The sequence below is a fragment of the Microcebus murinus genome, chromosome 24 (genome assembly GCF_040939455.1).
Source record: "Microcebus murinus isolate Inina chromosome 24, M.murinus_Inina_mat1.0, whole genome shotgun sequence".
In the NCBI taxonomy this organism is placed as follows: Eukaryota; Metazoa; Chordata; class Mammalia; order Primates; family Cheirogaleidae; genus Microcebus; species Microcebus murinus.
Genome location: NC_134127.1, coordinates 19,558,789 through 19,585,778, shown reverse-complemented (window position 1 = coordinate 19,585,778; position 26,990 = coordinate 19,558,789). Strand labels below are relative to the sequence as shown.

The 26,990-nt window shown below is 50.8% G+C and overlaps 2 protein-coding genes across 10 annotated transcripts in view; both read right to left on the bottom strand.

The window, feature by feature from the left end:
• SORBS3 (sorbin and SH3 domain containing 3) overlaps positions 1–19,050 on the bottom strand; it is a 28,190-nt gene extending 9,140 nt beyond the window's left edge. For 2 of the 5 annotated variants that reach the window (XM_012739304.2, XM_075997176.1), the window contains exons 1-13: positions 18,965–19,050; positions 14,542–14,693; positions 10,362–10,518; positions 9,995–10,112; positions 8,462–8,655; positions 7,389–7,452; positions 4,565–4,603; positions 4,034–4,100; positions 1,929–2,016; positions 1,632–1,718; positions 1,478–1,531; positions 642–731; positions 136–182 (exon numbers count right to left, since the gene is read on the bottom strand). In XM_012739304.2, coding sequence (XP_012594758.1) covers positions 136–182; positions 642–731; positions 1,478–1,531; positions 1,632–1,718; positions 1,929–2,016; positions 4,034–4,100; positions 4,565–4,603; positions 7,389–7,452; positions 8,462–8,655; positions 9,995–10,112; positions 10,362–10,518; positions 14,542–14,648 — 1,112 coding nt within the window. In that variant the 5' untranslated portion in view covers positions 14,649–14,693; positions 18,965–19,050. Of the gene's footprint in view, positions 1–135; positions 183–641; positions 732–1,477; positions 1,532–1,631; positions 1,719–1,928; positions 2,017–4,033; positions 4,101–4,564; positions 4,604–7,388; positions 7,453–8,461; positions 8,656–9,994; positions 10,113–10,361; positions 10,519–12,155; positions 12,688–12,723; positions 13,006–14,541; positions 14,694–18,964 lie in introns of those variants that run through there. The other 3 variants (XM_075997177.1, XM_012739306.2, XM_012739307.3) reach the window with 3 other exon arrangements.
• PPP3CC (protein phosphatase 3 catalytic subunit gamma) overlaps positions 18,414–26,990 on the bottom strand; it is a 73,052-nt gene continuing 64,475 nt past the window's right edge. For 2 of the 5 annotated variants that reach the window (XM_012739309.2, XM_012739310.2), the window contains 2 exons: positions 25,117–25,146; positions 23,088–23,939 (listed from right to left, as the gene is read on the bottom strand). In XM_012739309.2, coding sequence (XP_012594763.1) covers positions 23,755–23,939; positions 25,117–25,146 — 215 coding nt within the window. In that variant the 3' untranslated portion in view covers positions 23,088–23,754. Of the gene's footprint in view, positions 23,940–25,116; positions 25,147–26,990 lie in introns of all 5 variants that reach the window. The other 3 variants (XM_012739312.2, XM_012739313.3, XM_075997178.1) reach the window with 2 other exon arrangements.

Below are 26,990 nucleotides of genomic sequence, written 5' to 3'. Positions count from 1 at the left end.
CGCTCGCGTCCCTCCCAGCCCGCTCCGCGCCCTCCCACGGGCCGGCGGCCGCCCCGCCCGGCTGCCCCGCCGCCCCGCGCCACGTCCCCGCTCCGGGGACAGCCCCAGTCCCTGGCCCGCGTCGCCGCCACTCACCCGGCTGGGGGCCGCCGCTCCGGGGCCCGTCGGGACGCCTGCGAGCTCTGTGCGGGGAGACGCAGCGGTCAGGGCCGGCGGGGCCCAGAGGCAGCCCAGGCCGCCGCCTCCGGAAAAGTTCGCGGCCGGGAGGGAGGAGGGCGGGAGCGGCGGGCGGGACGCGGGGTCCTAGCGTCGGCCGCAGGCGGGCCGGGAGCGCCGCGGGGCGGTTGGAGGCGGGAGAGGGCGGCGGCCGGGAGGCAGCGCCTGGCGAGGACAGGGAGGGGGGTCCCGAGGCCGCGGGGCCGGGGCGGGGAGCCCCAGCCTCCCCGACGTCAGGCTGACGTGGAGCGGGCCCGGAAGGGTTCCTGAGGGTCACTTGGAAGAGTCAACGCCCTGGATTTCAGAGGAGGAGAGGACGGCCCAGCGCGGCTGGAGGCCTTACCTCCGCGCGCCCGCCCCACGACCCCGCCCGGCTGCGTCAGCCCCGACTCTGCCCGCCCCCCGACGACACTGAGCGCTGGTACCTTGGGGGACGACGGCAGTCGGGTCTCGATCGCCCGCAGGTCCTTATCCAGCTCTGCGCTCAGCTTGGCCAGCTCTCTTTCCAGCAGGACCTGGGGCGGGGGAGACTTGGGCGGTGAGGGGCAGCACGCAGTGGGGGACTGGCCAAAGGTCAGATGGGAGGTGCAGGACCCGACACCTGGGCTTGGGTAACCCGCTCCCTGCTGTGCGCCTGCAGGGAGTACCAGGAGGGCATCCCTGCCCAGCCTCTCACCGACCTTTGTCCCAGCGCAGCTAACCCACTTGTGCACCCTGGGAGCAACTTAGTGCTGCCTGATCGCACCTTCCTACCCGCTTTTGTCCTTGTCCTTCTCCATTCAGGAGCCTACAGGGATCCCTATTTCCTCTCCCCTCATCTTCTCTGGCCCTCTATGGCCTAGCTTCATGAAGAAGGTACCCATCCGGGCTGCCCCTGCCCATCCCTGGGGGCTGAGTGCCCCCCACCATGCTGCTTCTGCCCAGCCTGGCTTGTGGGTCTCCCCTCCCCAAGGGTCCCTTTCACTCTGCCTGGCCCAGCCTCCCATGGTTGCAGAGCCCTGCTCCACCTCCAAGAACACTTCCTGACAGTTCCAGTCAGGCTGCCCACTCCCTCCTCTGCTCCTGCTTTGGTCAACACATATTTATTAAACACGTTTATTGAGTGCTTACTATATGCTAGGTACTGTCCCTGGTGGGTGCTGGGAATACACAGGTGAGCCATATGGGATTGGAGAGGGCCTTTGCCTATGGCCAACTGGGGCCCACACAACCCAGACATCTCATTCACCCGACAGTGCTGCCCCCGCCCCAAAGCACTCACCTCGATGGGCTGGGAGGGCTTCTCAACAGGCTCATCCACCAGCGGTTTCTTGGGCTGAAGGGTGGGAAGGGTGTGTCAGAGGGGATGAATGATCTTCCCAAAATGCATCAGCAGACAGGTACATCCACTCCCAGAGGACCAGGCCAACACTCACCCTCTGCCCAGTCTCTAGCTCCTGCAGAAACTGGTTCCAGGAGTCTTCTCTCCAGACGTTGTCTGCCTTTTCTCGGCGCCTGGGCACCTGCAGGGAGGGGCAGGCATCAGCTTGCATGGAGAGGTGCTGGGACACTGGCCAGGCTCAAAGCGCAGGCATGCGGGCCCCTGCCCTCCCCTGTGCCCACCAGTGCCCTCCAAAGGACTCAAGCTGAGAGAGCATTATCTGTGCTATTTCAGGGCTGTAGCCACGGAGCACACATCTGGGGCAGAGGAGAGGGCGTCCTGGGAGTGCTACCTGATTTGGGGGCTGGAGCCCAGAAGATGCTCCAGGATTATAGTTGAAGGTGCTTCTAGGTAACTCTTCAGACTGTTCCCAGCTTCTTCTGAAGAGAGGGAAGGACATTTCCTCAGCTTCCTTTTAGAGAAACTGAGGCAAAAGTGAGAACACAGCCCTGGCAGAGGGGCCTCAGACTGGCCCAGCCCCCTACTGAGGAGGCAGTGTGAAACAGCGGGAAGTGCGAGCCCCGAGTTTAAACCCCAGCCCCAGCACTGAGAGCTATGTGAGCCCTGGGCAAGCTCCTGGACTCTCGGAGCCCGGGCTAGAGACACGTAGGTTGGGAGTGATCAGGTGGGGGCAATGTGTGGGGTGCCCAGGAGAAGGCCTGACAGCTACGCCTGCTCCATGAGTGGCCATGGAGCTGACTCCTGCTAAAATGCCCTGCATTTGTGTTTGGTCCGGCCCTGTGACCATGTCTGCACTGCTTTGATGAAGCTGGTCTCTCTGGCTGCCATGGCGACGGGGTCTTACACCCAAACCCAAGGGGATGGGGCTACATCCTATTCCAAGGAACACTGAGAGCAGCTCTGGGCAAGTGTTCCTGGTCCCTGGGCCTCTGCTCTATGAAGGCACTCGATTTAGTGACCTTATCTGTGTGACCACCCCAGCCACCAAGGCACTGCATGGTCACATCTGCCTTACCCCCCTAGGCCCCCCCACCCCCGCCAGGGGTCCCTTCCTGGCTGGCTCAAATGTTACAGCCTCTGTTTAGTTTGAAAGTCTCCACCAAGTGGAACCACTGCGTTCAGCTTATCACGTGCCAGAATGCCTGATGTCAGGAATGGTTGGCTGTAATTATGACTCCGCTCTGATTTGAGTAATAACAAAAATGATCATGAGAACGGTATTTGTCCTTCCCAATCTATGAAAGCTCTAAGTGTAATTAAGCCTGCATTTTCCCAATGTTTGTGCAGACTTGGCATGCGCCAATCCTGATGCTTGACACGTTATCTACATTTAATCGTCAAAGTCACCACTTCAAAGACTGGGACACTGAGGCTCGGACTGGGTAAGTTGCCCAAGGTTGCAGCTAGTGACAGTGCACTGGCTCGAACCCAGAACTCTGGGTCCAAATCTTATTTTATTTATTTATTTATTAGAGACAGGGTCTTGATCTGTTGCCCAGGCTGGAGTGCAGTGGCACAATCATAGTCCACCGTAGCCTTGAACCCATGGCCTCAAACCATCCTCCCGCCACAGCCTCCTGAGTAGCTGGGACTACAGGCGTGTGCCACCATGCCCAGCTAATTTATTTTTTATTTTTTTGTAGAGACAGGGTCTTGCTATATTGCCCAGGCTGGTCTTGAACTCCTGGCCTCAAGTGATCCTCCCACCTCGGCCTAACAAAGTACTAGGATTATAGGTGTGAGCCCCCTCACCCAGCCTGGGCCCAAATCTTGAGCTCTTTGCCTCTGTCCTATTGGTGATGCCAAGAGCCAGGGGCCAGTTACGGCTATGCTAATGAGGTGAAGCCCTCCCTATAAAGGAATGAGAAACTCCTGGATTTAACTCTGAGAGCCAACCAAGCTCCTGATTCCCAAAGTGGTGTGGAGCCCTCCAGGGACCCAGCAGCCCAGCGGGGCCTGTGGGTTTGCACAGAGGAAAGGAATGTCACCCTTCCTCTCCCTGGAGGGGCTTGGGGCAGGAACTTGGGTTCTTCCACATCCCTGTTTTCTCTGAGACTTCCAATCGTGGCCATAGGTCCACGATTCCTCGATGGTGCGGTCCATGGACACCCTGGCCACCCCACTCCCTATGCCACGTGACCCATGGGTCTTTGGAGCGATGAGTTCCTGCTGCCCACCACAACGCATCACAGGCGCTCCTGTCCTGGAGCAGGTGCCAGGTCCACTCCTCCCACCTTCCTCCTTTGCCCCTGGCGGGAAAGAGCGTCTCTGGAGCGGTGGAGACCCCGAGAGGGGCAAAGCCCAGCGAGGGAGCCAGACCCCCTCCTGGCTGCTCTGAGGCCATGCCTGCTGTGGCCACAAGGGAGTGTGTGTCCTGCAGGGACATGCAGGCTGTGCCCCCCCCCGCCCCTCGGGCCCCTGCCCCACTGTGCTCACCCGCTGAAAGATGCTGCCTGGTCGGGCCTGGAGACAGGTCTCTGCTGGGGCGCTGGATGCCTGGAGTCTGCAGAGAAGGCACACAGGGAAACCAATGAAGGGGGGAGAAGACGGGTTTAAGGTCTCACATTCCCCTGCACCCTAGTTCCTGGGTGGCCCGTGGGGATAGGGGTGGCACTTCAGGGCCACTAAATGTGGGCTCTGCCCCAAGAGCTTTACATTCTTGACAAAATCTTCAAGACAACTCTGGGGAGGCTGTGGTCCCATTTTACAGATTAGGAAAGAGAGGCCCAGAGAAATCACAGCCAGGGAGTGGCAGAGGGAGGGTTCCCTGGACTGTGAAGCTGAGGCTCTTAATTACCACCTGTCAGGGGACTTGGGACACTCTGGAAATGAGCTGTTAAAACCTCTCAAGCTGAACTCAGCCAACTTGGGAGCCCCCACGCCAGGCAGGCTGCATGTCCCAGCCTCGGGGAGGGGCAAACATAGGCACCCCAGGCTGGGGTGGCCCGGTGGCCTGCACCCCCTCACCTTTGGGTGTTTCCTCATAGGTCCAGTCCAGCTGCAGGTCTGTGGGGGCAGAAGGGACCAGGTCACGGCGGGGCAGACAGTGAGGAGAGGGCGCCTTGTGTGGCTGCCCTGGCCGCTCCCAGCCTCCTCCCACCTACAGCAGGGGGCCGAGGGCTGAGTCAGGGCCTGAAGAATGTCCCGAGGGAGGGAAAGAATTAGGAGGGCAGCTCTCAGGAGGGCTTGAAATGCCTCTGGCAGACTCAGGGCCTGCGGGAGCCAGCCAGCTGGGCAGTCGCCTTGCCCAGGCCCTCCCGCTCTTCCTCCTGTTCCCACACACCCGCTCCTGCCCTTTGTGGACTTGGACTTGACAGTCAGGCTGGGGAAATGTGACTTCTCCCTCTTTCCCTTTCTGCACCCTCTCCTAGACACCCTGCTGCCCCCTTCGCCCAGACCCACTCCTCACAGTGCTTGGGAATTTGCAGGGCCTGCTGGGAAGGGCTGCTGACCGGCCAACCCGCCTGATCCCCTTGGCATGCAAGCCTGTCGCAACAGCTCCTGCCTGAACGCCAACCGAAGCGCCCCTCTCTGGCTCCCACACCTTCCTCTCTTTCCCTCCCAGCCAGTTGACCACAACACCTGCCCCGTCTCCAATTCCTACTCTCGGCTCCCAGAGCAAGCTCCAGCCCACCGCTGCCCGCTCCGCCACTCTTCTCAAAGACCCCCGTGACCTCCGTGTTACCAAATCTAATGGGCACCTTACTTGACCCATCGGCAGCTTTGGTCCCAGCTGACCATGTCCTCCTTTTGAAGTTCCTTTTTTACTTGGCTTCAGGGGGACCTCTCAGTTTTCCTCCTACCTCCATGGCTACACCTTATCGGTCTGCTTTGCTGGTTCAGTGCTCCTCTCTCGAACTTCTATGCAACTAGGTGCCTCAGGGCTCAGTCCTGGGCCTCTTTGTCTCTCCATCTTCCTAGGTGATCTTGTCTAGTCTATGGCTTTTTTTTTTCTTTTTAAGAGATAGGGTCTCACTATGTTGCCTAGGCTAGACTTAAACTCCTGGGCTCAAGTGATCCTTCAGCCTCAGCCTCCTGAGTAGCTGGGACTACAGGTCTGCGCTTCCACACCTCGCTCGTCTTATGGCTTTTAAAACACCATCTATTCCTGTGATTCACAACCCTGGCTGCACATTGGAATTGTTTGAGGAACTTTAAATCTAAATCTTTTCTGAGCAAGTCCTAGGTGTTCTCATCTGCAGCCTAGATATCACCTCCTGAGCTACAGTCTAGGATATTCCACTGCCTACTGGACCTCTCCACTCAGATGTATCATGTCTCTGAAACAGAATGCCTCTTAAACCTGCTCCTCCTGTAGTCTTCCCTGTCTTTACAAATGGCAACTCCATACTTCAACCTGTTCAGGTTTAAAACCATCGTTGTCCAGGTGTGGTAGCTCACACCTATAATCCCCGCACTTTGGGAGGCTGAGGTGGGAAGATTGAGGCCAGGAATTCGAGACCACACTGAGCACTATAGTGAGACCCCATCTCTACAAAAAATATGAAAAAATTAGCCAGGTGTGGCATGCCTGTAATCCCAACCACTTGGGAGGTTGAGGTAGGAGGATCATGAGCCCAGGAGTTCAAGGTTGCAGTGAGCTATGATCACACCACTGTACTCTAGCCTGGGCTACAGAGCAAGACCCCACCTCTAAAAAAAAGAAAGAAACCAGTCTTGACTCCTTTGTTTCATGCCATGTCCTATTCATCAGCAAATTCCAATGACTGTATCTAGAATCTCTCCCTGTCCCACCAGGTCCACTGCCACCACCCTGGTCTAAGACACAATTGCCTCTAACTTGGATTAAAGCCAACTTGTAATGGTGGTCTTTTTCTCCCTAACCCTTACAAAGCAAAAACGTTCCCTCTGCTTCCAACATCCCTTTTCCACCTGGTAGCCAGGGTCAGCCTTTCAGCTATCGCTTGTCAGAGCATGTCACCTTCTGCTCAGAACCTCCCAGTGGCTCCTCATCACTTGCCAAAGTCCTTATAATGTCCCCAAAGGCCCCACGTGACCTGGCCCCACTACTTCTCCGGCTCCATCTCCTGCCACGTGCCCCCCCTCACTCCAGTCTAGTCTCTCCTTGCTGATCTAGAACATGCTTCTACCTCTGGGTCTTTGGAGCTCCCTCTGCTGGAATGCTCCCCCAGCTCTGCCGCCTGCCTCTTTCACTCCCTTGACTGACTGGCTGCTCAAATGCCACTTAGCAGGGCCCTTGCCAGACACTCCTGGGAGATGTGGCAGCCCCCTGCGCTGGGCACTCCCCTGCTCTGGCTTCATTTTTCTCCCTGGCCCTTTCTACCATCTGCCAAGTTAAAGATGGATCTATTTATTATGGGATTCCCTTTTATCTTCAGCACCAAGAACAGTGCTTGGCACACAGTCTGCGCTCAACGGATAGTCAAGGACTGACTGAATGGCCACAGGACTGCCAGGGTTGGATGCATTTTGGGTTGTGGAAGAAAGCAATGCTTCATGCTGGGGAATGACCACTAATGGTGGAATTCCAGCCTGGCAGGAAAATCAGTGAGGGGTTTTAGGAGAGGACTGGCTTCCCAGGGACAGTGGCCGGTCACTGTCCTTCCAAGGCACTGCTGGAGCACTGCTGGCCCCAAGTGTGGGGAGAGGGGAGACTCCTGTCTTTGGCCTATTCGAGGGACCTCAGAGCCCAGGGGGACATGGAGAAGAGCCCCAGGGAAGGTAAGTCCCCTTTCCCATTCCTCCCTCTCCAAGCCCCAGAGGCCAGACTCCACTCTGGCAGGGAGAGGGCCCTGGATGAATGTCTTACCTGGCATTTTGCGGTGAATCTGCTGGAACATTCTCCGGTACCAATCCCTGGGGCTGTCAACACTCTGGGATCAGAAAATACAGTCAGGCCTCCCTGCTCACTTACCCTCCCAATATCAAGCCATGAAATCTGTTCAGTGAGTCCTCTCCCTGGCCACTCTTGCAGCCCCAGTGGGTGAGCTAGGGAATGGCTGTGTTCTCATTAGTAACAGTAACTTCAGGTAACCTGTTACCTATGAATATATATAATCATATATATATCATATATCATGCATAATATATATATCATATATCATGTATAATATATATATATCATACCTATGATATATATATGGAAGGATCACGCTCAAAGTGTATATAATGGTGATCCCTAAGTTGTGAGATTTGGGGTGACTTACATTTGTTCTCTTTGCTTTTCTACATTTCTAATGTTTCTGCAAAAGAGCATGAGTTTCTATGCAATGAAGACAATGAAAGTAATAAGGTAGGGGTGGGATGGTATTTCACATCACCTGCCTCACTAGAGTCTCAAAGCAGCTATGGGAGGCAGGAAGGGTGCGTTACCAGCCCCAGTTTCCAGAGGAAGAACCACAGCTGGCTCAAGACACACGAGGACAGGTGGAAGGACAGGGTCCCACCAATCCGGGATGGACCCCAGATCCTTCCACACCTGCCGCAGCGTGAGGCCTTATCCGTCAAGACTCACTCACTCATCCAGCCATTCATTCATTCACTGACCATTCCTAAGGGCTGTGCCAGGCCCCAGGGATACAAAACTAAGAGAGGGTCCCCGCCAGACTCAGCCCTGACAGCAGTGTGTTGCTACCTTTCAGATCCTGATGGCAATTCCAGATCTGTGCCCCCCTCAACCACTTGTGCAACTCAGATGCACAAGAGTGCCCAAAACTTTATGGGGGTCGTGACCCCCTGAAGCCCATCATGGGTGCACCCCTGCTCAGTCTGGAATGGTTTGGGTACGGCCTTTATTGTCCCACCCCACCTTAATTCACAGAAGTGGAGCTCAGTGTAGGTCCCCGGGCCCCATCTGTCTGTGGCCCCCAGCCCTGGACTCACGGATCGGGGGGCAATGGGCATGCCGCTCTCATCCACGGGCCCGATTCCCTCGTACTTGACCCAGCGCTTGTCCTGACGCTTGCTGTCCTTGGTCCACGTAGCTGACCAGTTCTGGGCGGGCTGCGGGGCAGGAGTCTTTGTGCTTGCAGAAGGCCTGCTCCCAGGGCCTGGCCAGGTCTGGTACCAAGCAGGGTCTGTGGGGCAAGTGCAGGACAGCGTCAGCCAAAGGCAGGGACCCCGTCCAAATGTATTTGTCCCTTTGCTCCTCAGAACACAGATCCTTCTGGGTTCAAGACTTTCCACATCTTGTTTGTTTGAAAGGTAACTCAGACTCTGCAAACCTCCCTGTCCCTAGCAGCACCCTTGTCTGTTTTTTTCTTAAAATGAATTGTTCAAAATGGATCTTTTTCGAGAAATCTGCATCCGCCCCCACTCTGTCCTCCTTTCCTGGGACTGTCCTAAGAGTACTCAGGTGAGGGCTGAGAGCCATTCCTTGTAGTAATAGTGGGGACATTCCAGCTGGGGTGTGGCTTGGAGGGGACAAACCTGAACTCAGACCCCGGCTCTGCTACCTACTGGCTGATGACCTTAGCCACATCAATCACCCTCTCAGTTTCCACTTCTGTAAAACAAGAGTCGTCGTGGTGACAAAGATTCAGTGACATTTAGCATGTGTGACATGACCCAGCACAGTGCCTGACACATGGTCGAGAGGACAGAAGGACAGAAACATATTCCCCAGACATGGTTACAGTGTCCTCAACTTCCCCGGAACCTACAGCCCCAGGCGTCCAGGGTAGCAGCGTCAGGGCTTCGGGGCCAGATGGACAAGCTGCAACTTGAAGCTCAGCCTCTGCAACTGAAAGTCTCTGAGGCTCGGGCTGCTCACCAGGAAGATGTCACTCACCACCAGACCCTACTTTGCTAGGATATCAGGGGCTAAATGAGGTAAGCCTTGCAAGGTGTCCTCAGTGTCCAGCATACTCCAAGTGTTCAATGACTGTTAAATGAATAAACTTTACCCAGTGCCTGCTGCAGGAGAGGGGTGCTCAGGGCTGCCTGCACCCAGGAGTCCCGAGGATCGCCCAGGCTGGCGGACCCTCAGAGCTGCCTCTTCGGCCTTCTGCTGTCCCCATCCCTTCTCTAGCCAACATACCCTCACGTTCCCTTGGCCCTTCCATCCATCCCCAGTTCAAGCGATCCCTGGCCTGCTAGAGGTCCCCTGGCCACCAGAGGCTCTGGCTCTGCTCACTTCCTTTCCCTGGCACCAGGCGGGTAGGGATGGGAAGGGATGCAGCAGCCTACTCTCTCCCCCAGTGGGTGTCTCTTACGGGTTCAGCATGCTCACACAGGGAGGGCCCTTAGCTGAGCTCAGAGTCCCCTGAGGGCCCTCCTCACGGCCGGCCTTGAGACCCCCATCCCCCTGCTGCGCCTCCCGCTTGACACAGGGCGGGGCCAGATGGCAGGGCCCAGGGGGCTCTGACCCCTACCCCACAGGAGGCTCCTGGAGCAGGTGCTCCCGAGCAGACCCACCTGGGTGCCGGGAGGCATCTCTCCTCGGTGTGAAGTAGCCATTGCACACAGTCCTGGGCGCGGGGTCATGGAACTGGAAATTAAGGGTGTTGGAGCCACCATTCCGGATCACAGGCACCTGTGGGGAGGGGCCAGGAGCGGCAGCTCAGGGCCCAGAAAGGCAGGAGGGATGGCTACCAGGACACAGCCCACAGCCCATGGTGAGGGTCCCAGGGCCAGCCTCACATTCTTTCGGGAAGCCAGCGAGGCCCTCTGGAGCTCTCTCCAGGCTGTCCTCTCCATCCCTTTAATCCTGGTCCCCTCACCTACTAGCCTCCTCACCTACTGTGGGCCCACAGTGTACCCTCTTCCTCGCTGTCTCACTCACCCGTGTTCCCCGGGACGATGACCCTAGATGGGTCCGGAGGTGCCCAGGGATGAAGTCGTCCAGGCTGAGCCCAGCAGGGAGGCTGCAGGGTGGGCCCTGCATGCTTGGGTCAAAGTCGGAGGACTCTGGGTGTGCCAGCTGCTCCTCTGCGTGTTCTCTGCGGGGAAGGAGGAAGGAAGGGAAAGCCCTCCTGGGCCTGGGCTGCCTGTGCCCTCTTGGCTGGGCCCTGGGGTGGGGGAGGAAGGGCTGGCTGTGGGAGGGGGTTACGGCCAGCTGGGTGGGAGCTCAAGGACCCAGGAAGCAGGCCTCTCCAGGCACCGGGCTGCAGGCTGCCCGTGCGGCTCCCAGAGGCACAATGGGCTGCTTGTTAGGCCCAGGGCAGGAGCTCTGGGTGGGAATGGGGGAGGGGGAGGCTCAGGCTAGGAGGAGGGGAGGGGAGGCTGGCCAGGAGCCTGCGGGGCTCTCCCTGTGCAGTGCAGTCTGCTCCCCGCTCCCCCAGAGGGAGGGCACAGAGGGACTGGGCCAGAGGGTGGGGGGGCCTGGGCACACGGGACTTTGTTTCAGTTCCTTTGCCTCCCCCAGGCCCCACGTGAGCATCTGCTTGCCCATGGGGTTGCTCTGACTGGGGAAGAGGCCCTGGCCAACAGCAAGGCCACCACCCACTGCCCACGGGGCAGCAGTCAGTAGTGCCCTCCCCCCTAATGGGCCAAGGAGAGCGTGGGGGGGGGCATTTCCAGGCACCAGGAACTGCTCCTTCTGGGCTCAAAGGGAGGATCAGCTCCCTGTTCTTCAGCCTCCTGAAGACTTGGGGGCTCAGCTGAGGGGGGGTGGAAGGAGAAGCAGTGGGTGAGGGCAAAGTGGGACCTGCTCCTGCTCACGGAGGGACAGTGATGGGTGCTCTTGGGTGTTCTCTTGCATGTGGGCACGTGTGCACACACACACATACGCTGGCATGCACATGAGTGCACACACACACAGCACTTCTTGCGGTATCTGCTGTCCTCCCTGAGAGCCCCACAGAAGCCACAGGCACATACAAGTCTGATCTGCCCCAGCCCCAGAGGGTGGTGAGGTTGGCTCCACTCCTGGCCCAAGCCCACAGCCAAGGTGAGGAGGGACAGACTGCGTGTGGGGAATGTAAGTGCAGTGCTGTGAACATGACTTTTGGGGGGGACCACCGGGGGACCATGTGAGTTGCACGGGGGTTGTGGGTACAGAGGGGTGTCAGCTGAACAGTAGTGGGGGGTGGACATGGGCAGTCATATGAGCAGCACAAGGGTTGTGGGGACCAGAGGGATGAAAGTATAACGGGGAGGGGGTATGTGATGACTCATCCTGTGAACCCAGTTCCTGCTCAGGCCTGGGGGTGAGGGTGTGAGTTCGTGGGGACCCCTTCTGACATCTGAACTGCCTGTTGGGGACACAGCTTTTCTGTGCCCATCCCTGACTGCGGGGGAGAGGAGGGCTGAGGCTGGAGGCGGGGCAGCGCACCAGCTGGATCCAATTAGGACTCTTACCAGCAGGAACTGTACAGAGGCACCCCGGGCCCAGCTGCTCCGCCTCCCCTTGTGGGGGAAATTGAGGCAGGGCACAGTGGAAGATCAGGAGGTCAGGCAGGCCAGTTCCTGGCAGTGACCCTCCCTGCCCAGCTGACTGCTGGAGGCCAAGTTGCCGGCTCAGCATCTGCAGTCCCTCCCAACCAGCAGCTGACAAGGGCCTTCCTTCCCCAGCCTCCTGGCCCTGCCCTCCTGCTCAGGGAGACCTGCCCTCTTGTAGAGGACCTGCCCCTGTCACCTGTTTTCAGAGGTTGATGATCCTGGGTGCCCCAGCCTGCCCTCCGCAGATCTGCTCCCTGTCAGGCACCCCCAGGAAGATCCAGGGAAGGGTGTCTGAGTTTCTCTCTCGGCAGCCCTGCCAGGAGGCTTGAGAAGACTTTTCGCAGGGAAAATGGAGGCATCCCGAGGAGTTGGTCCTTACTAGCAGAGAACAGGGAGTGCCTGGACATCTCTGTGTCCTCCCAGAACTCAGGCAGCCCCTGTATTCAGGAAGGCAGCCGGCTCACATGGCGGGAAGAGGGGAAGTAGCTCTGCTGAGGCAGGCGGACTCCTTCCCACTTGGGAACACTGTCCTGACTCGGGGCTTGGCCCTATGCGCTTTCCCAGGTACTTTCTGACAAGTCCACGTGGACGCGGACAGGCTTTCTCGAATTTCGCCTCTTCTGGATTGAGGGCAGGGGGAACATCTCACCTCTTCCCACCTCTGAGTTTGGGACGAGGACCCCGGGGGAGGGGCCCTGTGCCTTCCCCTGGGGTTGGGCACGGGTCGCTGTCTCCTCCCCACGCCCCTCCTTCCCCGCACCTACCTTCCCAGGCGGCGAGCAGGTGGCGGGAGCGCAGGAGCATCCCTGCCTGGCTTCTGCCTGGCGCGGCCGCGGCGGCACTCGGGGAGGGAGGGAGGGCAGGGAGAAGCGCGGGCCGTCGGGCCCTCGTGACCGGTCGGGACGGGCTGGGTCGGGCAGGGCGCCCGAGGAGGCGCGCGGGAGGCAGGACTGTGACAGTCGCACGGCGCGGCGGGCAGTGTTTGGGTCTCAGATCCGGACTGGGGGCCGGGGAGGAGGGGAGTGAGTGTCCTCCGTCAGGACGCGCGGCGGCGGGGACACTGTGGCCCCTGGCCGAGGGGGCCGGGCCGGCCGGGAGGCGGCGCCGGGAGGGGCCGCTGAGGGTCCCCGGGGAGCCCGACTCTGGTTTCCCAGCTGCAGGGCTGGCGTCGGGGCGGGCCGACACGGGCCACTCAGAGTTTCCAGCAGCATTTCCAGCGTGTGGGAAGCAGAGCGCAGGAGTGATTAACGAGCCGAGCCGCGGCCGATACGCGGCCGGCAGCTTCGGAGGGGCGAGAGACAGGCGGGGAAGGCGGGCGGGCGGGGACCGAGATAAGGGCGGCCACCAGGCAGAGCGGCCTGGCGGGCGCAGGGAAGGCCCAGCCGCCTCCCAGCACTTGGGCTCAGTTTGCGTTTGCGTCAGCGCGGCCGGGCGCGTGCAAACACACGCGCGCAGGCACACATGTGCAGGCACTGCAGGAAACCTGCCCAGGGGAGCGGCCCCTGGGCGTGCCGCGCCCATAAAGAGGATGAGGGTGGGGTCCCTTTGGCGGGGACGAGGTGAGGAGGGTCTTGGTGTTCCCATACACCGTGTTCATTTGGATCTTCCTGCATTTCCGCTGTTCCCTCTGCTTTGATCTGAGTCCCAAGAGCCCCCACCCACTGGCTCCCCACTCACTCTGTCCATCCCTTCTTCCCTTCTCTCCCCCAAGCCTGTCGCATAGGACCGGTGGCAGAAAGTGAGGGTGCTTAACGAACAGTGTCAATGGCAGCAGACTCTGGGGTACTTTTAGCCATTTGCTTGGTTCTGAGATCCCCAAGCCCCAAAACGCCCAACCAGCAAATAGTTATTGATGGACGTTAGATATGTGTTGGGAGTGATCAGTTATAACTTATGGGTACATGACAGTGCTTACTGTATACCTGCCGGGTGTCAGATTGGTGACTGAGGCCACCATGTGCTTCACAGTGTTTTCCAGTTTCCGGCAATTGAAAGGAAAGGGAGGGGAGAAGGGATGAAGCGGTTTTCAGCCCCTGCCACCCTTACTGCTATCAGCTTTATCTTTTTCCCAAGTAAAAGAGCTCTCCCCAGTTGTGTTAAGCAATGTCAACGTGGGAGCTGGAGGAGCAGCCCTTGCGACTGGGGAGACACGTCAGAGATAGCAGCCTGGCTGGCTTCCAGGGTCTGTGGGCTGCCAGCAGTGGGGCCGCTGGGTGCACGTCAGAGGGAAGCAGGTCCAAGGTTTCCAAGGAAGAATCTTTAAATGACTACAGGGTTCAAAGTCTGCCAGTTGGGCAAGTATGTAAAGGCAACTCTTGCACTGAGCAGGGAGCTACATGAGACAACCTTCAAGGTCCCTTCCAAGAACCTCTGCCTCTCCAGGAAAGCTGCAGTGTGGGCATGGGGTGGTAGCCACGGAAGACAGCTGCAGGAGTGGAGCAGCCCTGGGACACTTGTGGGGGCAGGCAGCAGGGCACTGCCCCTCCCCCAAAGTTGGATGCTTACCACCCCTAGGGACCATCCTCTTCCCTCCCCCAAGGATAAAGTATGTGCCCATTTCCCTAGTCACAAGTTTTTCCCACCTGTCAGGGTCCTTGGGACTAAGAAGGGCCACATCACTTTCATTTTCTTCCTTGTTCTCCAAAGATGGTGAAGCTGAAGATCTTCCAACTCCAGGAATCCTGGCCATACCCTCTCATCAGCAGCGACTTCTCTTATTCTCCAGGGCTCTGACCTGGACTCCAAGATAAATATTTAATGTACAGGGTGCAGCTGAGCTGACAAAGGTCCCAACTTCCTGTTCCTCACAAAGGGAGGTGGCAGCTATGGGCAAGGAGCTGAGGACTGGCCACTAGTTTCATCTCTATGGGAATACAGTTCAGTAAACAGCTCTGGAGGAGGAAGGGGAGGTCCCACGGGACACCTGGGCCTCCCTCCCGGGCTGCTTTGACGTCTGCCTATCGATTTAGGTCTGGACCCTGCAGGGCTTATCACCTTCTCTCTCGGGTCAGAACCCAGCATGTTCTGTGGTGCCCATCTGGCCTCACACAAGAGAGGATGGAAGGTTGATGGGACCACAGGGCAGGAAATGTGACCAATTCCTCCTTTTCTGCCCATATCTAGGGAGGAATCCACCTCTAATCCACCTCTTTGAAGGTGGATTAAGGGGGGGGGGACTAGCAGGCTTCAGAGATTCAGCCAAGAACCAGGTGTCTGGTTTCCCTCTTCCTCCCTGGAGTTTCAGCTCTCGGGCTGCTGGCCTGCCTCCACAGCTGGCATGGCTTTAGGGAGAGGCTGGGCTAGGGAAGTTTGTCCCAGATAGCATGCCTGTTGTCAACAACAGAACAGATTCCTCCCAGGATCCCAGGGCGCTATCTCCTCTGCACAGCTCTCCTGTCTAAGAGGGACCTTCCTGACTGGGAGTCGGCTGCTTCCCCACCTCCGGCACTGCCTTTTGTCAGGGGCTGCCTCTGCCCTCTCAGAGCCACCTGAGCCATGGCAAACACAGTTTCATAACTGCTCTGTTTTCCTGGCCATCTGATCCGGGCACCAGGATCCAGCCCCCCCACCTCACCCCGCCCCTTGAGGCTGCCACCTTTTGTTCTGTGGCTAGTCCCCAACAGCACTCCTGTCAACAGAGGTCTGTCCACACCCACCACCCTAGAGGGTGATTAGCCAAGTGACTGCCAATAAATGTTGCCTCCTGAGGGGGAGGAAGCAGTGGAATGCAGGTCACTCTGAAAACCAACCTCTGTCACCAAGAGGAAGGATGGAAGGAACACTTAAGGAGCTTTTTACCGTAGTAACAGGGAGAACTAGGCAAGCAGGGTCTGAGCAAAGAACTCAGTTTTATTTCTTAAGTGGGAAGAGGGAAGCCAGAGATCCCAGAAGCTGTAAACCTGGACTCTCAGACTCATTTCTCCAGGAGTGTCCTTCTCTAGTGCAGGGAGTCTGCCATCTGAACCAGTCACACTCTGAGATCTACCCTGAGCAGTTGAGTGGCCCCCTAGTGCTGTGCCCAAGTCACCACGTGCAAGATAAAGGGCATCTGCTGTTCCTTTCCTTCTCCCCAGTGATGAACTCTGGTGTGTTCTTCAGGCAGGTTTTGAGATTTTTTTTTTTTTTTTTTAATCTTTGCTCTCAGAAGAGTGTTTTCTTCCTGCCAGGGGAACTGAGCAAGCACACCACAAGCAAAAAGCAGCACTGTCCCTTTCCAGCAGTGTGGAATTCTCTAGAGGGGAAGACCACAGTGACACAATAGTGAGGAAATGAAACCAAGTCACATTGGACACAGCAGCACGAAGCTGGACTGTGTTTCATCCCCTGGGCTCCATCTCTTTCTCCCGGGCCCTCTCTGGACTCCAGCTCCTGCCACTGTAGCCGGCCAAGTTCTACTGACAGCACTGGTCTGTCTGCGCCAACCACTCATGGGAACAGGGCAAGTGGCAGAGGAAAGGGCAGTGACCCACTTTGGGGCTTCAAAGGCCCTCCTGCACTGACAATGACTTGCCCTGGCCCATCTGGAATCCAAGATTTCTGGTATAGTTGCTGTAAATCCAAGGATCTCTGTGAGTGAAAAAAATACCCTGTACAGGTCAAGTATGGCCAGTGACGGGGCCTGGCAGCTGGGACGGGCACACGGAACCCCAAGGGGTCACAGAATGAGGCTTTCAGGCCTGCCTCACACAGACCTTTTCATAGCACACGCATGATGTAACTGGCTTCTATTCCGGGTTCTCGGAGCCAGTCACATGCTAGCCCTGAAGGCTGCGGGAGAACTCAGCCTCTTGCCCAGTTTATCCAGCCTGTCCTCAAGGAAGCCTTCACACTGTCATCACATCAACGACTGCTCTCTTCCTCTTTTTATGGCTGAGCAAACAAGCACAACGCGCAGACGGCATGTCTTTGGGAAGAACTGAGCTGGATGAACCTCCTTTTAGTTCTCAGGAATGATGAAAAGAGCAAGTGACTGTCAGCTCTTTAGAAAGCAGATTTTATAAGGGAAGGATAAATAAGCGATGATCTCAGAGGGGAAGACCAAGCCAAGTCAACTCGGCCACAAAGAAGGGCACAGAACCAGGAGTTGGAAAATTAGGTCTGCACCAACCTTCTTTCCCACCTCAGGTAAACTGAGATAAGTAAGATAAGAGGGCTGATTTGTTGCCCCAGTGGATACCGTGAGGTAGTGCTCTGGCCTCCAAACAAAGAATAACCTTGTCTTCCCACCTCTGCAAATTCGGTGATGAACCTTCTCCTCACTGGCATCAACATTAAAAAGACTACTTAATTTACTACTAAATTATTAACCCACTGTATCAAAGTTAAATAGATTTTCTTTCTAAAGCCTCAAAATGATTTAAGAAAAAAAAAAGCAAGACTTCGGAATAGCAAGTAGCAGGCACAAAGTGGGGACTAGGTCTAGATATAGTGAGAGGTTAACATGAATTTGCAGTTAAGTCCTTAATTTCTAGGCTTTTAAAAAGCTTTTCACAACTCTGTAAACAAGGGCAAATATTCCATTTTACTGAAAATTTAGCTAAGGTATAAGGAAGGACATTGCTAAGTCAAGATGTCATCAGGGTAACAAAGAACCCAAAACACATACTCAGCTTATTTGAAATTAGGAACCTGGGCTAGTTTTCTGGCCTGTAAACTGCACTGTGGCCCTTACCGTGGCTGTATGTAACGTCAGCATCGCTGTACGTAGGCCCGGGAGCCCTGGACTTAGCCTTTCTCTCTCTACTGCCATAACCTGTAGAATTCTCTCACGGACACAGTTTCCTCCTCAGGGCCCCAGAACTTTTCCTATCCCAAACCTCCCACTTGCCTGGAGGAGCTTATTTTTCCTTGTGAATCTACAGCACCTTGAGATCTTTCCTCTTTTCAGAGGAATCAAAAGGCTGGCCTGGCACTTCATGTTCATGGCAAACTCCACACTCATTTCCTCTCTGGCTTCTTTGACTTCATCCCAGTTGGGATTCATTCTGTCTCTTATTAGGATAAAATGCAGGGTAACTAAACTACTGTAATAAAAAATGATTTTCAACCTTTATGAAGAAGGTATGTTTTCTGGGATGTCTTCCCACCTTTTCTCCAAGTAGCAGCCTCTGCTGGAGAAGCCATAGAAGAAGCTGGGACTTGAACATGAGTTAGTGGTGGGCAAAGGGTCTGGAAGGAGGACAGGGGCAAGGGAGCAGATTCTGAGCAGGGAGGAAAAGAATCACTTCTGCAGCCACCAAAGCTGCTTTAAAAGGAAAGGGCTGGAGAGATAAAGAAAGAGGTCCTTTTTATTGTGATGGAATTCCCTCCCTTGGGAGGTGAATTCCTTGGCTTTGTCAGAGACCAGAGCCCACATCAATAGCCAGGGTTTCCCTTGACTTCTGAAATTATTAAATAGGTAAGAGCCAAATATAAGTGCCTCTACCCAGAAATAAAGGAAATAAAGACACAGGGAGCCAATAAAGTTATCATTTAATTTTAAGGATTTCTTCTTTTTTTATCTTAAAGATGACTTTACAGTAAGAAAGTTCTAACAAATCAATTTTTTTCACAAAAAAGACTTATTAAATGATTTCTGTCAATAAGTAACACTTCCACCATTTTCTTTAACATAACCAAAAGCAAGAAAAAGCAGGTCATCTCTAAGCACAAGCAAATAATCCAGCATTCAGAAGAACCTTGAAAACAATTCCACCACCAGCTAGTCTCAGATGTCTGACCACTTCATCATTTAGGAATCAAAACCAGTATCCTTTCTTGGAAAATGTCTGTTGACATTTCTATTAGGAAAAACAGCTGCTGGTCACAATGCACGGAGAAAGGAAAAGTGAGGTGTTCCCAATGGCATCTTTGAAAAGGTTCTGTGACAAAAACACATCTTTATTGCCCCAAATGAAAATCTACGGTAGGCCGCCTCCTTATTACATGCATCTTACTTTAACATGCAAAAAAAGTCTCTGGAGACAACTATGCCAAGGGAGTGAAGGGAATCTGGGAAGAACTTACAGGCAGGCAGTGTGCATGGCCCTACTTTAGAGCTGCGCAGAGGTGTGGTCCACGTCCATGTCCTTGCTTCTTGATCTTAAGCCACCTAGACTTGTCATGAGGGCATAGAAGAGGAGATGATGCATAACCCTGTCTCAAACAAAGGTGTTATTTAGCGAGCCTCGCCAAAGTTGCTGAGGCATGAGGCCAAGGCCTCCTGGGAGGGGATATACTCTTCAGTATCATCTTTACCTTTGTGACTGCACAGATGAAGGCAGCCAACACTGACCCCATTCACTCTGGCTGGCTAGATATAGGCAGGTCAGGTCCCAAGTCCCAGTGTAATATAGGCTCCCTCTTTCACACTCTGTCAATGGCACAAAGCCCTATTGTTAATACAGTCCTCTGCTCATACTCAAGATAAGGGTAACAACCTGTCCTTCGACTACACAACTTTCTTTCTCTACACACATCTGCTTTTTCTTACAGCTTTCCTATGAGCATCTGATCACTGCAATACCAAAAAGAGACTGTGGCAAGATGATGCTTCAGACCCGTCCTCCAGGTAACCCGAACCCTCCTCAATCTATTGCTGGGCTGCCTTTAAGCTCTTTCTAGCAGATTTCAGAAAAGATGTGGACCAGGTGCCAGACAAGGTGGAACCCATGGTTATAACCACAAACAATTTAGGAAACTGGAACCTCACACGCACAAAAACTGGGGTTCTGGGTTCACCCTCCCTCTGGTATCTTTTCTGCCTGGGTAGGGAAAGCTGAGTGATGCTTTAAAAGAAACTTGGGTTCCACCGTTACTATAACAACTAGAATAAATATTGGGAATTCTAGAATGGTATCTAAACAAGTCTTTATGGGTTACGAAATTATTTTCAATACAAACATTGGACAGAAAAGCCTGATAATTAATACTCCCCCAAAATCTATGTATGAATCTGGGGCAAGTGCTTTCCTAAACCAGTTTAACTGATTGGTCACCCAGACTGGTCAGGATAAAAATTCTCAAGAGCTTGAATTTTATATTTATAGATATAGAGATGGTACAGTCAAAAATTCTAGAGATAAGCTATGATATTTACATAAAATAAGGGAGGGTAAAGGGAATAGATTTTAGCTATACTCATTCTGAGGCTGGAGAGACTCGAGTAATGACAGTGAACAGCAAGCCCAGCTGTGTTCTCAATGGGCATGGCTTATAATATTTCTCTCATACAGACCAGCTGCCTCAAACTATGTGTTTTTAAATCACTCAGAGGAGGAGCTAAGGGACAATGCAAAAAGGCTCAAAAGGCCCTCAAGTGAGCCATTTTTTAAAATCTTACCTTTGCTTCTTAATGACATTCAATAATAATATTCTGTTGACAAAACAAATAAGGATTTTTCTCTTCCTATTTTGAACAATGTCAGTCAGAAAATCATCCCTAAGTTGTGGGAATAGCAAAGAAAGCTAACCTTAAGAAAGAAAATCTTTGCTATTGAGAGAAACTTGCTTCACTGAATCGTTCATAGAAGAACAAAAAAGGCAGTGTATATATAGATAAAAAGACATGAAAAATACTGCTATTTCTGGATAGTCTGCCTTTTCTATTCCTAGGCATGGAGTCATATCAAGCCCACCAGAGTGTAATATGCAATTTCCATGTTGCCAGTTTGTACCCATAGCCAAAGTGTCACCTTGAGGTGTTAAGGAACACCTCGGATATTTCTGTTTTAACATTCTATTAAACAGTCACTCTGTTTCATACACAAACCCCTTGGCTTATTGTTTTGCTTTTGTTCTAAATATTCGGAACACAGATTTAAAAGGGACGTTATATCTTGAACTTAGATGAATTTTTAAATTTTCATTTTAAAAAACAGTCATCTGGTCAATTTAAAATTTCATGTGATGTTTACGTAACCACAATTGGGCAACCTGGTCTGTGCGAAGTGTCATTTTCAAAATGGTATTTAGGAAAATTTTACCAAGGAGTCCTCTGACATCCTGGGGAACTGATATAACAAGTGTTTTGTTTTGTTTTTTGTTTGTTTGTTTTTCTAAATGGGGAAAATTGAAGGAAGAGAAAAAGAGAGAAAAAGAACAAGAGAAAAAGTATTTTTAGTATCTTTAGAACACGCAGGGGGAAAGATTTAATAAAACAGAAGAGGCTTTGAAGACACCAGCACTGCAGAGCTGTGACAGCAGTTACAATGTTTGTCTAATAACGGCCCTAGGCAGGAATAGTAGTTCTAGGGCAAACCCAGGGCAGGCGTCCAGCCATCTTGGAAGCTGTTTAGATAAAAGCATTCAAAACTGTGTTAAAACCCTCCAATGAAGTCTAAAGTGAAGAAAAAGTACTGTTATTGCGACATATTCCTAAGGTTCATGCCTCTTAAATGGGTTTGAGTCATAGGTGCAAAGGCATACGTAGGAATACCGACTGAGAGCCTCACTTTAAGAAGTCACCTGTATCATGTAGATACACGACACAACTTTCTAAAATGTTGAAATACATACTCCAGCTTTCTATAAAGCAGAAGAAATATCTTTACCTTTATATATCCACAGAATTTTCAAACCTTTCCTCCAAGAGCTGGTGTTGGTCTAAATTAAACTCACTCAGATTTCCTTGAATCAGGACTTCTCACCTGTCTACTCGGGCTGATCCACAGCTCAGAGGGTACCTGTCAAGCACTTTGCACTCCTTTGCGCTGCTTGTACCAAGGAAACTTGCTTTATCATACTACTGCTTTTTGAGAAGATTGAACAGAGACATTCCTAAATAATCCATTCTTTTTAACTGGTAAAATATTATATTTTGCTTGTAAGGATTTACAATAACTATTCTACTGTTGCCTGCAGATGGAGGCCCTATAGAATGTTTTCCACTTGTGGACTGTGTATGTATAACAATAACCTTAATAAAAAGGAGAAAGGGACAAGGGACTCCTAACTCTACAATCTGTCATGTGAAATTTCCAAAGGCAGGATCTTTTCTAATACTAGGATTTGGGGATGGAGGACTATGAGGATACCCAAATGATTAAACTCTCTCTCTTTGAATATAAAGAAATGATGGGCAGGAAGACAGCTACTTAAGACTTTTTCTCCCTTCTTTCAGAGGTTTTACTCACACACAATAAAGAGATCCTTTATCTCCTTCCACAATATCCTTTTTATCTTTTTTATTAACAGAGCAATCCATGCAGGGAGACTGCAACTCCCCCAAAATACTTTCATCTCTGTCCTAAACAAATTGGGAACTATTAGCAAAAGGTATACGAAAATAGAGTTTGATGGGCTAAGTCTTCATTCTTCTAATGAAAATTATGTTTTTTGAAAAAAAAAATGAGTTTTTTATTTTTCTGGTTTCCTTGAAGCTCCCAACATGAAGTACTACCATCTGAAATACTTGCCTTAATGGGGAACTCCCACATCACAAATGACATTAAGGAATGCCATAAAAGAGCATCTTCCATGCTTTATGTAGAGTGCCTAGGCACGTATGTTCACTGTAGAGCTGACCAGTAAGTATTATGACATGGCACCTGTGATCAGGCTAAACCAAAAATGGGAGCCTAAATATCCCAAAATTTCCTTTGCTAATTGGTTGTGACTTGAAAATCAAACTAAAGGAAGATTATTTAAATGCTGTATCTGCACACTTGCTGTTTGTATTCCAAAATATGCTACTAGGGGTTGACATACAGTTCAACTCAATGAGTGTTGAAAGACAGAGAAATGTCCTTGTAATTGATACAGAAGACAGGAAATCCTCACTCATCCAATGCCCTTTAGCAAGACTTTCAATTCACAAGGGGATCACACCACCCTTGTCGGTTTCCATTATTCCAGTTGGTTGCAGAAATACTGACAGGGAAAAACAGAAGGATGACAGGGAAGAGATGCCAGAGCCTAGAAGAGCATAAACACTCTTGCTGTTGCAGTTCTGCTGAGGGCATTTATAAAATATTTAGAAATGTAACTTCCTTTGCAGATGGGGTGAGACACCTGGGGTTCAAAATGAAAGCAAAAGAATCTGGCAACAGTTAAAGCTTTCTGAAAATCTTTCTCCTTCCAAAGTTCTAAGGGAAATTTAAACCAATCATGCCCATGGTTAGATGAACAAATTGTAAGTAACTCTAAGAAAATCCCTCATTATTTTTTATTTTGCTTTACTAGAACATATTTAAAGGAATTGAGAGTCCAGAGAAAGTAGGTTATTATGGAAAATATTCCACTTGGCCCTTAAAATCACTGGGTTTGGGTTATTCACTTAGAAGTTCTACTGTAATCAAGTTTTCCATCAGGAGAGAAACAGTTGTAGCCACTGAAATATAAGAGGACTTTCTTCAATGGCACCCAGCAGAAAGGAAAAAACAAAAAGGAAAAAAATCTTGCACTTGAAAAGTTGTGAGTCTTACATGAAAGATATTACCTTCCAAAACCAAGAGTGAAGGCTGACTAGTTCAAGTCAGAAACCCAGGGTTGAAGTTTCCAAGGCCCTTTTCTTAGGGGGAGGTCCCCTTTATAGCACAAGACTTCACATATGTATTGACAACAATCAGATTAGTTCTTAAAAATTAGGGAGAAAAAAGGGAAAAAGAAAACAGATGTACTTTTTATATATATTGAACATAAATTAAAAGAATTTATAAAATGGTCACCTTTCTTACAGAATAAATGCAGACTGAATTATAAATGCACCTCCAGGTTTAAGTTGTTTGAGTTGTTTTTGTTTCATTTTCCAAAAATAAATAAATAAAATTTGTTCTTAAGTTTTGGATCCACCTGTGCCACAGTGGGACTCTGAATCATTACTGGGCTTTCTTCCCATGGTCGCTCCTGTGCAGAGACTTTGGGTGTCCCGGGGTTACAGGTTTCATTGGCCCATCAGAGCGTACAGCATCTTTTCGGGGTGGCATTCGCTCATTAATTCGGTCCAGACCTCGGGCTTCTTCAAAACTCCGGATCTTGTGCTGAAGTGAAAATCCTCTGATGGCTAGAGAAAAACAGGAAAGGGGTGGTGGTGAAGAGTGCTCGATTAGGCAGCAAAACAAAAGCTTAAAAAAGTTTCTTAGCACACAGCAACCTCCTAAAGAAAAACAGAGAAAGGTAGCTATGGAGCACATGTCTGGTGAAGGTAATAGGCCATTTTTTATTGAATCAGACTTGTCTGAAGCTACTGCTTCCTTAAGGCCCAACGGGCAGCAGAAACTGAAAGTAATTTTCATAAAAGCTCAATATGAGTAATCATGGCAGAGGTATACTTGACCAAAAACTAACAAGTTCTTACTTAGCCCCAAAACATTTGAGAAAGAGTTTCTTAAAAGCCAGAAACATGCTCAATGCTAAATAAAAAAAAGAGGCAACATTAGAATAATAGAGAACAAGTTAAACACTGAGTAGTAGTTGCTTTAAGTACAAATACCACATTATCCACAAAACAAGTAAAAAAAAAAAAAAAAAAAAAGCTCATCTTTTTGTTTAGGATAGCTTTTTATCTTGCACAACCAGGAGCTGAACATAAGTTAAAAACCATCAAAATAGCTTCTAGATATTTTCCTTCTGATTCAACTTTTGATTAATCAAAGAAAGGCATTTCTATTTTGAACCATCTTACCTAATAAAATAATTAAATTTATAACACAGGTTTGCCAATTCCAATGGTTTTCACCCACAAATTCATAGATAATGTTACTTAGAATATATTTCCATAGAAACAAAGATAATTTAGCTTGAGTGCCTTAGGGCAACCTCAGAAACAAACAATTAAATTCTAATCTACTTTTGTCTCTGCTCTTGAGATTTTCTAATCATTAGGTAAAGAGGCTGACCTGTTTGAATCTCTTTATAAACAAAGGGACATCTGTTGTATATGGAGGAACACAGAAGCAAACCACACAACCTCGCATGACCAGTTGCTTAAGCTTCAGCCACTGCCTTAAAACTGATGGAGCCCAGAAAGGACTGTGGCTATAGTGAAGGTCATTTAAAATTACTACAGATGTGGAACACAAAGGAAATGCTCGCTTTGTGCGCATGCCTCAAAATATATATTCCTTTTCTCACTGTTACAGTTCTGGTGATGCAATAATAAAAGATATGCAACATTGATAAAACTTTTTAAAACTAGTAGACAGACAAATGGTTACATCTATCAGAGTAATAGGCCATACCTTCCCGGGCCTCTACCGCTTCTACTGTGGCTGTAAGAGGGCAGGAGCAGTGGCATGCAAAAATGAAGACAGAAAAAGAGTGAGTAAACCAACAGCACTGCTGCCAGCACAGACATCCCAGGGTCTCACCCTTTAGCCTCTCCCCATCCCTACAAGTCAACTAGTTAGAGAAGCAAGAGGATTATTGCAAGAGAGTAAACCAGGGGTAGGGGGGTAGGACATGAGGTGGGGTGAGTTTCTAATATTTTTTAACACTCCAGGTAGCAGGGAAACATTGCTCTCTTCATTTTAAATAGCCAACTGCTATTATAATTTATGGCTTGACATCCACATATTAAAATAACTTGTCCTATCAAATAATTTAACATCACAGCATTCTTTAGTTTATAATAGCTCAGATAGTATTCAGTGAGCTGCTGCTGGGTCCTGTTTAAGAAACTTATGTACAACTACTTCCTACTGCTCTCAAGTGACTTATTGCTTTCAACTGTCCTTTTTAATTACTTAATAAAATAAGAGTGGCCTTTGAATAGCAGATTGGCATTTGGAAGGCAAGAAAAACAGGTTACATGGGAAGGGTATTTCCTGTCTGGAAGTAGGGTACTAAGCTAGCAAAGGCATAGAACTATTCAATTCCTGCTGCAAATCCCTATACCCATCTGGGCTTAGAGAGATGGCAGAGGCTGACATGTCCGACCCATATGGCTTCCATTCAGTGCTCCAGAGAGTAGGCCAGTAACAAGAAGGCCCTCTTCTCCCTCAGTGATGGAAAAGGAAGCAATTTAAAAATTAGTACCAACCAGTAAACTTCCTTGCATCTTCTAATATATGAAAAGGTTACAAGTTGTAGCAAGAAAGATCCTCTTAGGCAAATCTTGTCAGTTCCTCCGATACCAACTTTCTAAAAGAAGGCAGGGAAGAATAGCAAGCAGTGACAGTTTGCTGTTCCTGAAGCGCTGCACAGCAATACCATAGGAGAAACTGAGAGAACTACACAGTTAAGTACCCAATGCAATATGGAAAATGGATACATGGAATCCACTTATCAAGTGTTTGCATTTGTCAACCATATGTAGGCATGTGTTGAAGCAATGTCATATCCTCTCTAATCTCCTTAAATGGAAAAATAAACTTCACAAGAAAACTACAGTGCCTTCTGACAGTACGTCAGTGCTGTAACTGCTAGGAAGCAGGAGAACAAAGCACTGCCTGAAACTGTACACTGAATGTTAGTCTAATTAGAGTTTAGAAGCTACATGGTAAAATGTGTGCTAGTTATTACATTGTTTTGGGCCTTTCTAGATCTGCTTTATGGACTGGGTATTAAGATAGAGCCTGCACTGAGGGAAATTATAAGAAACAGTCCTGTAAAACTAACTGATTTTCTTCTCTTTTCAGTATCTTTACTGAAATATAATTCATACATCATAAAATTCACTTGTTAAAGTATGCTTCTAATATATTTAGAGTTGTGCAACCATCACCGCAATCTTTGTTTAGAATAATTTCATGACCCCAGAGGGAAACCTCCAACTCATTTTCAGTCACTTCCCACTTCCCTCCCTCATCTCTTCCCTTTAACCCTAGTTAACCACTAATCTACTTTCTGTCTATACATTTGTCTGTTCTGGACATTTCATATAAGTGGTATCATACAATATGTGGTCTTTAGTGACTGACTTCTTTCACTTAGCATAATGTTTTCAATGTTCACTCATGCTAAAGCATGTACCTGTATTTCATTCCTTTTATGGCTAAAGAGTATTCCATTGTATATAACACATTTTGTTTAACCAGTTAATGGACACGTGGGTTGTTTCCACTTTTTGCCTATTATGAAGAATGCCATTTATGGACATTTGTGTACAGGTTTT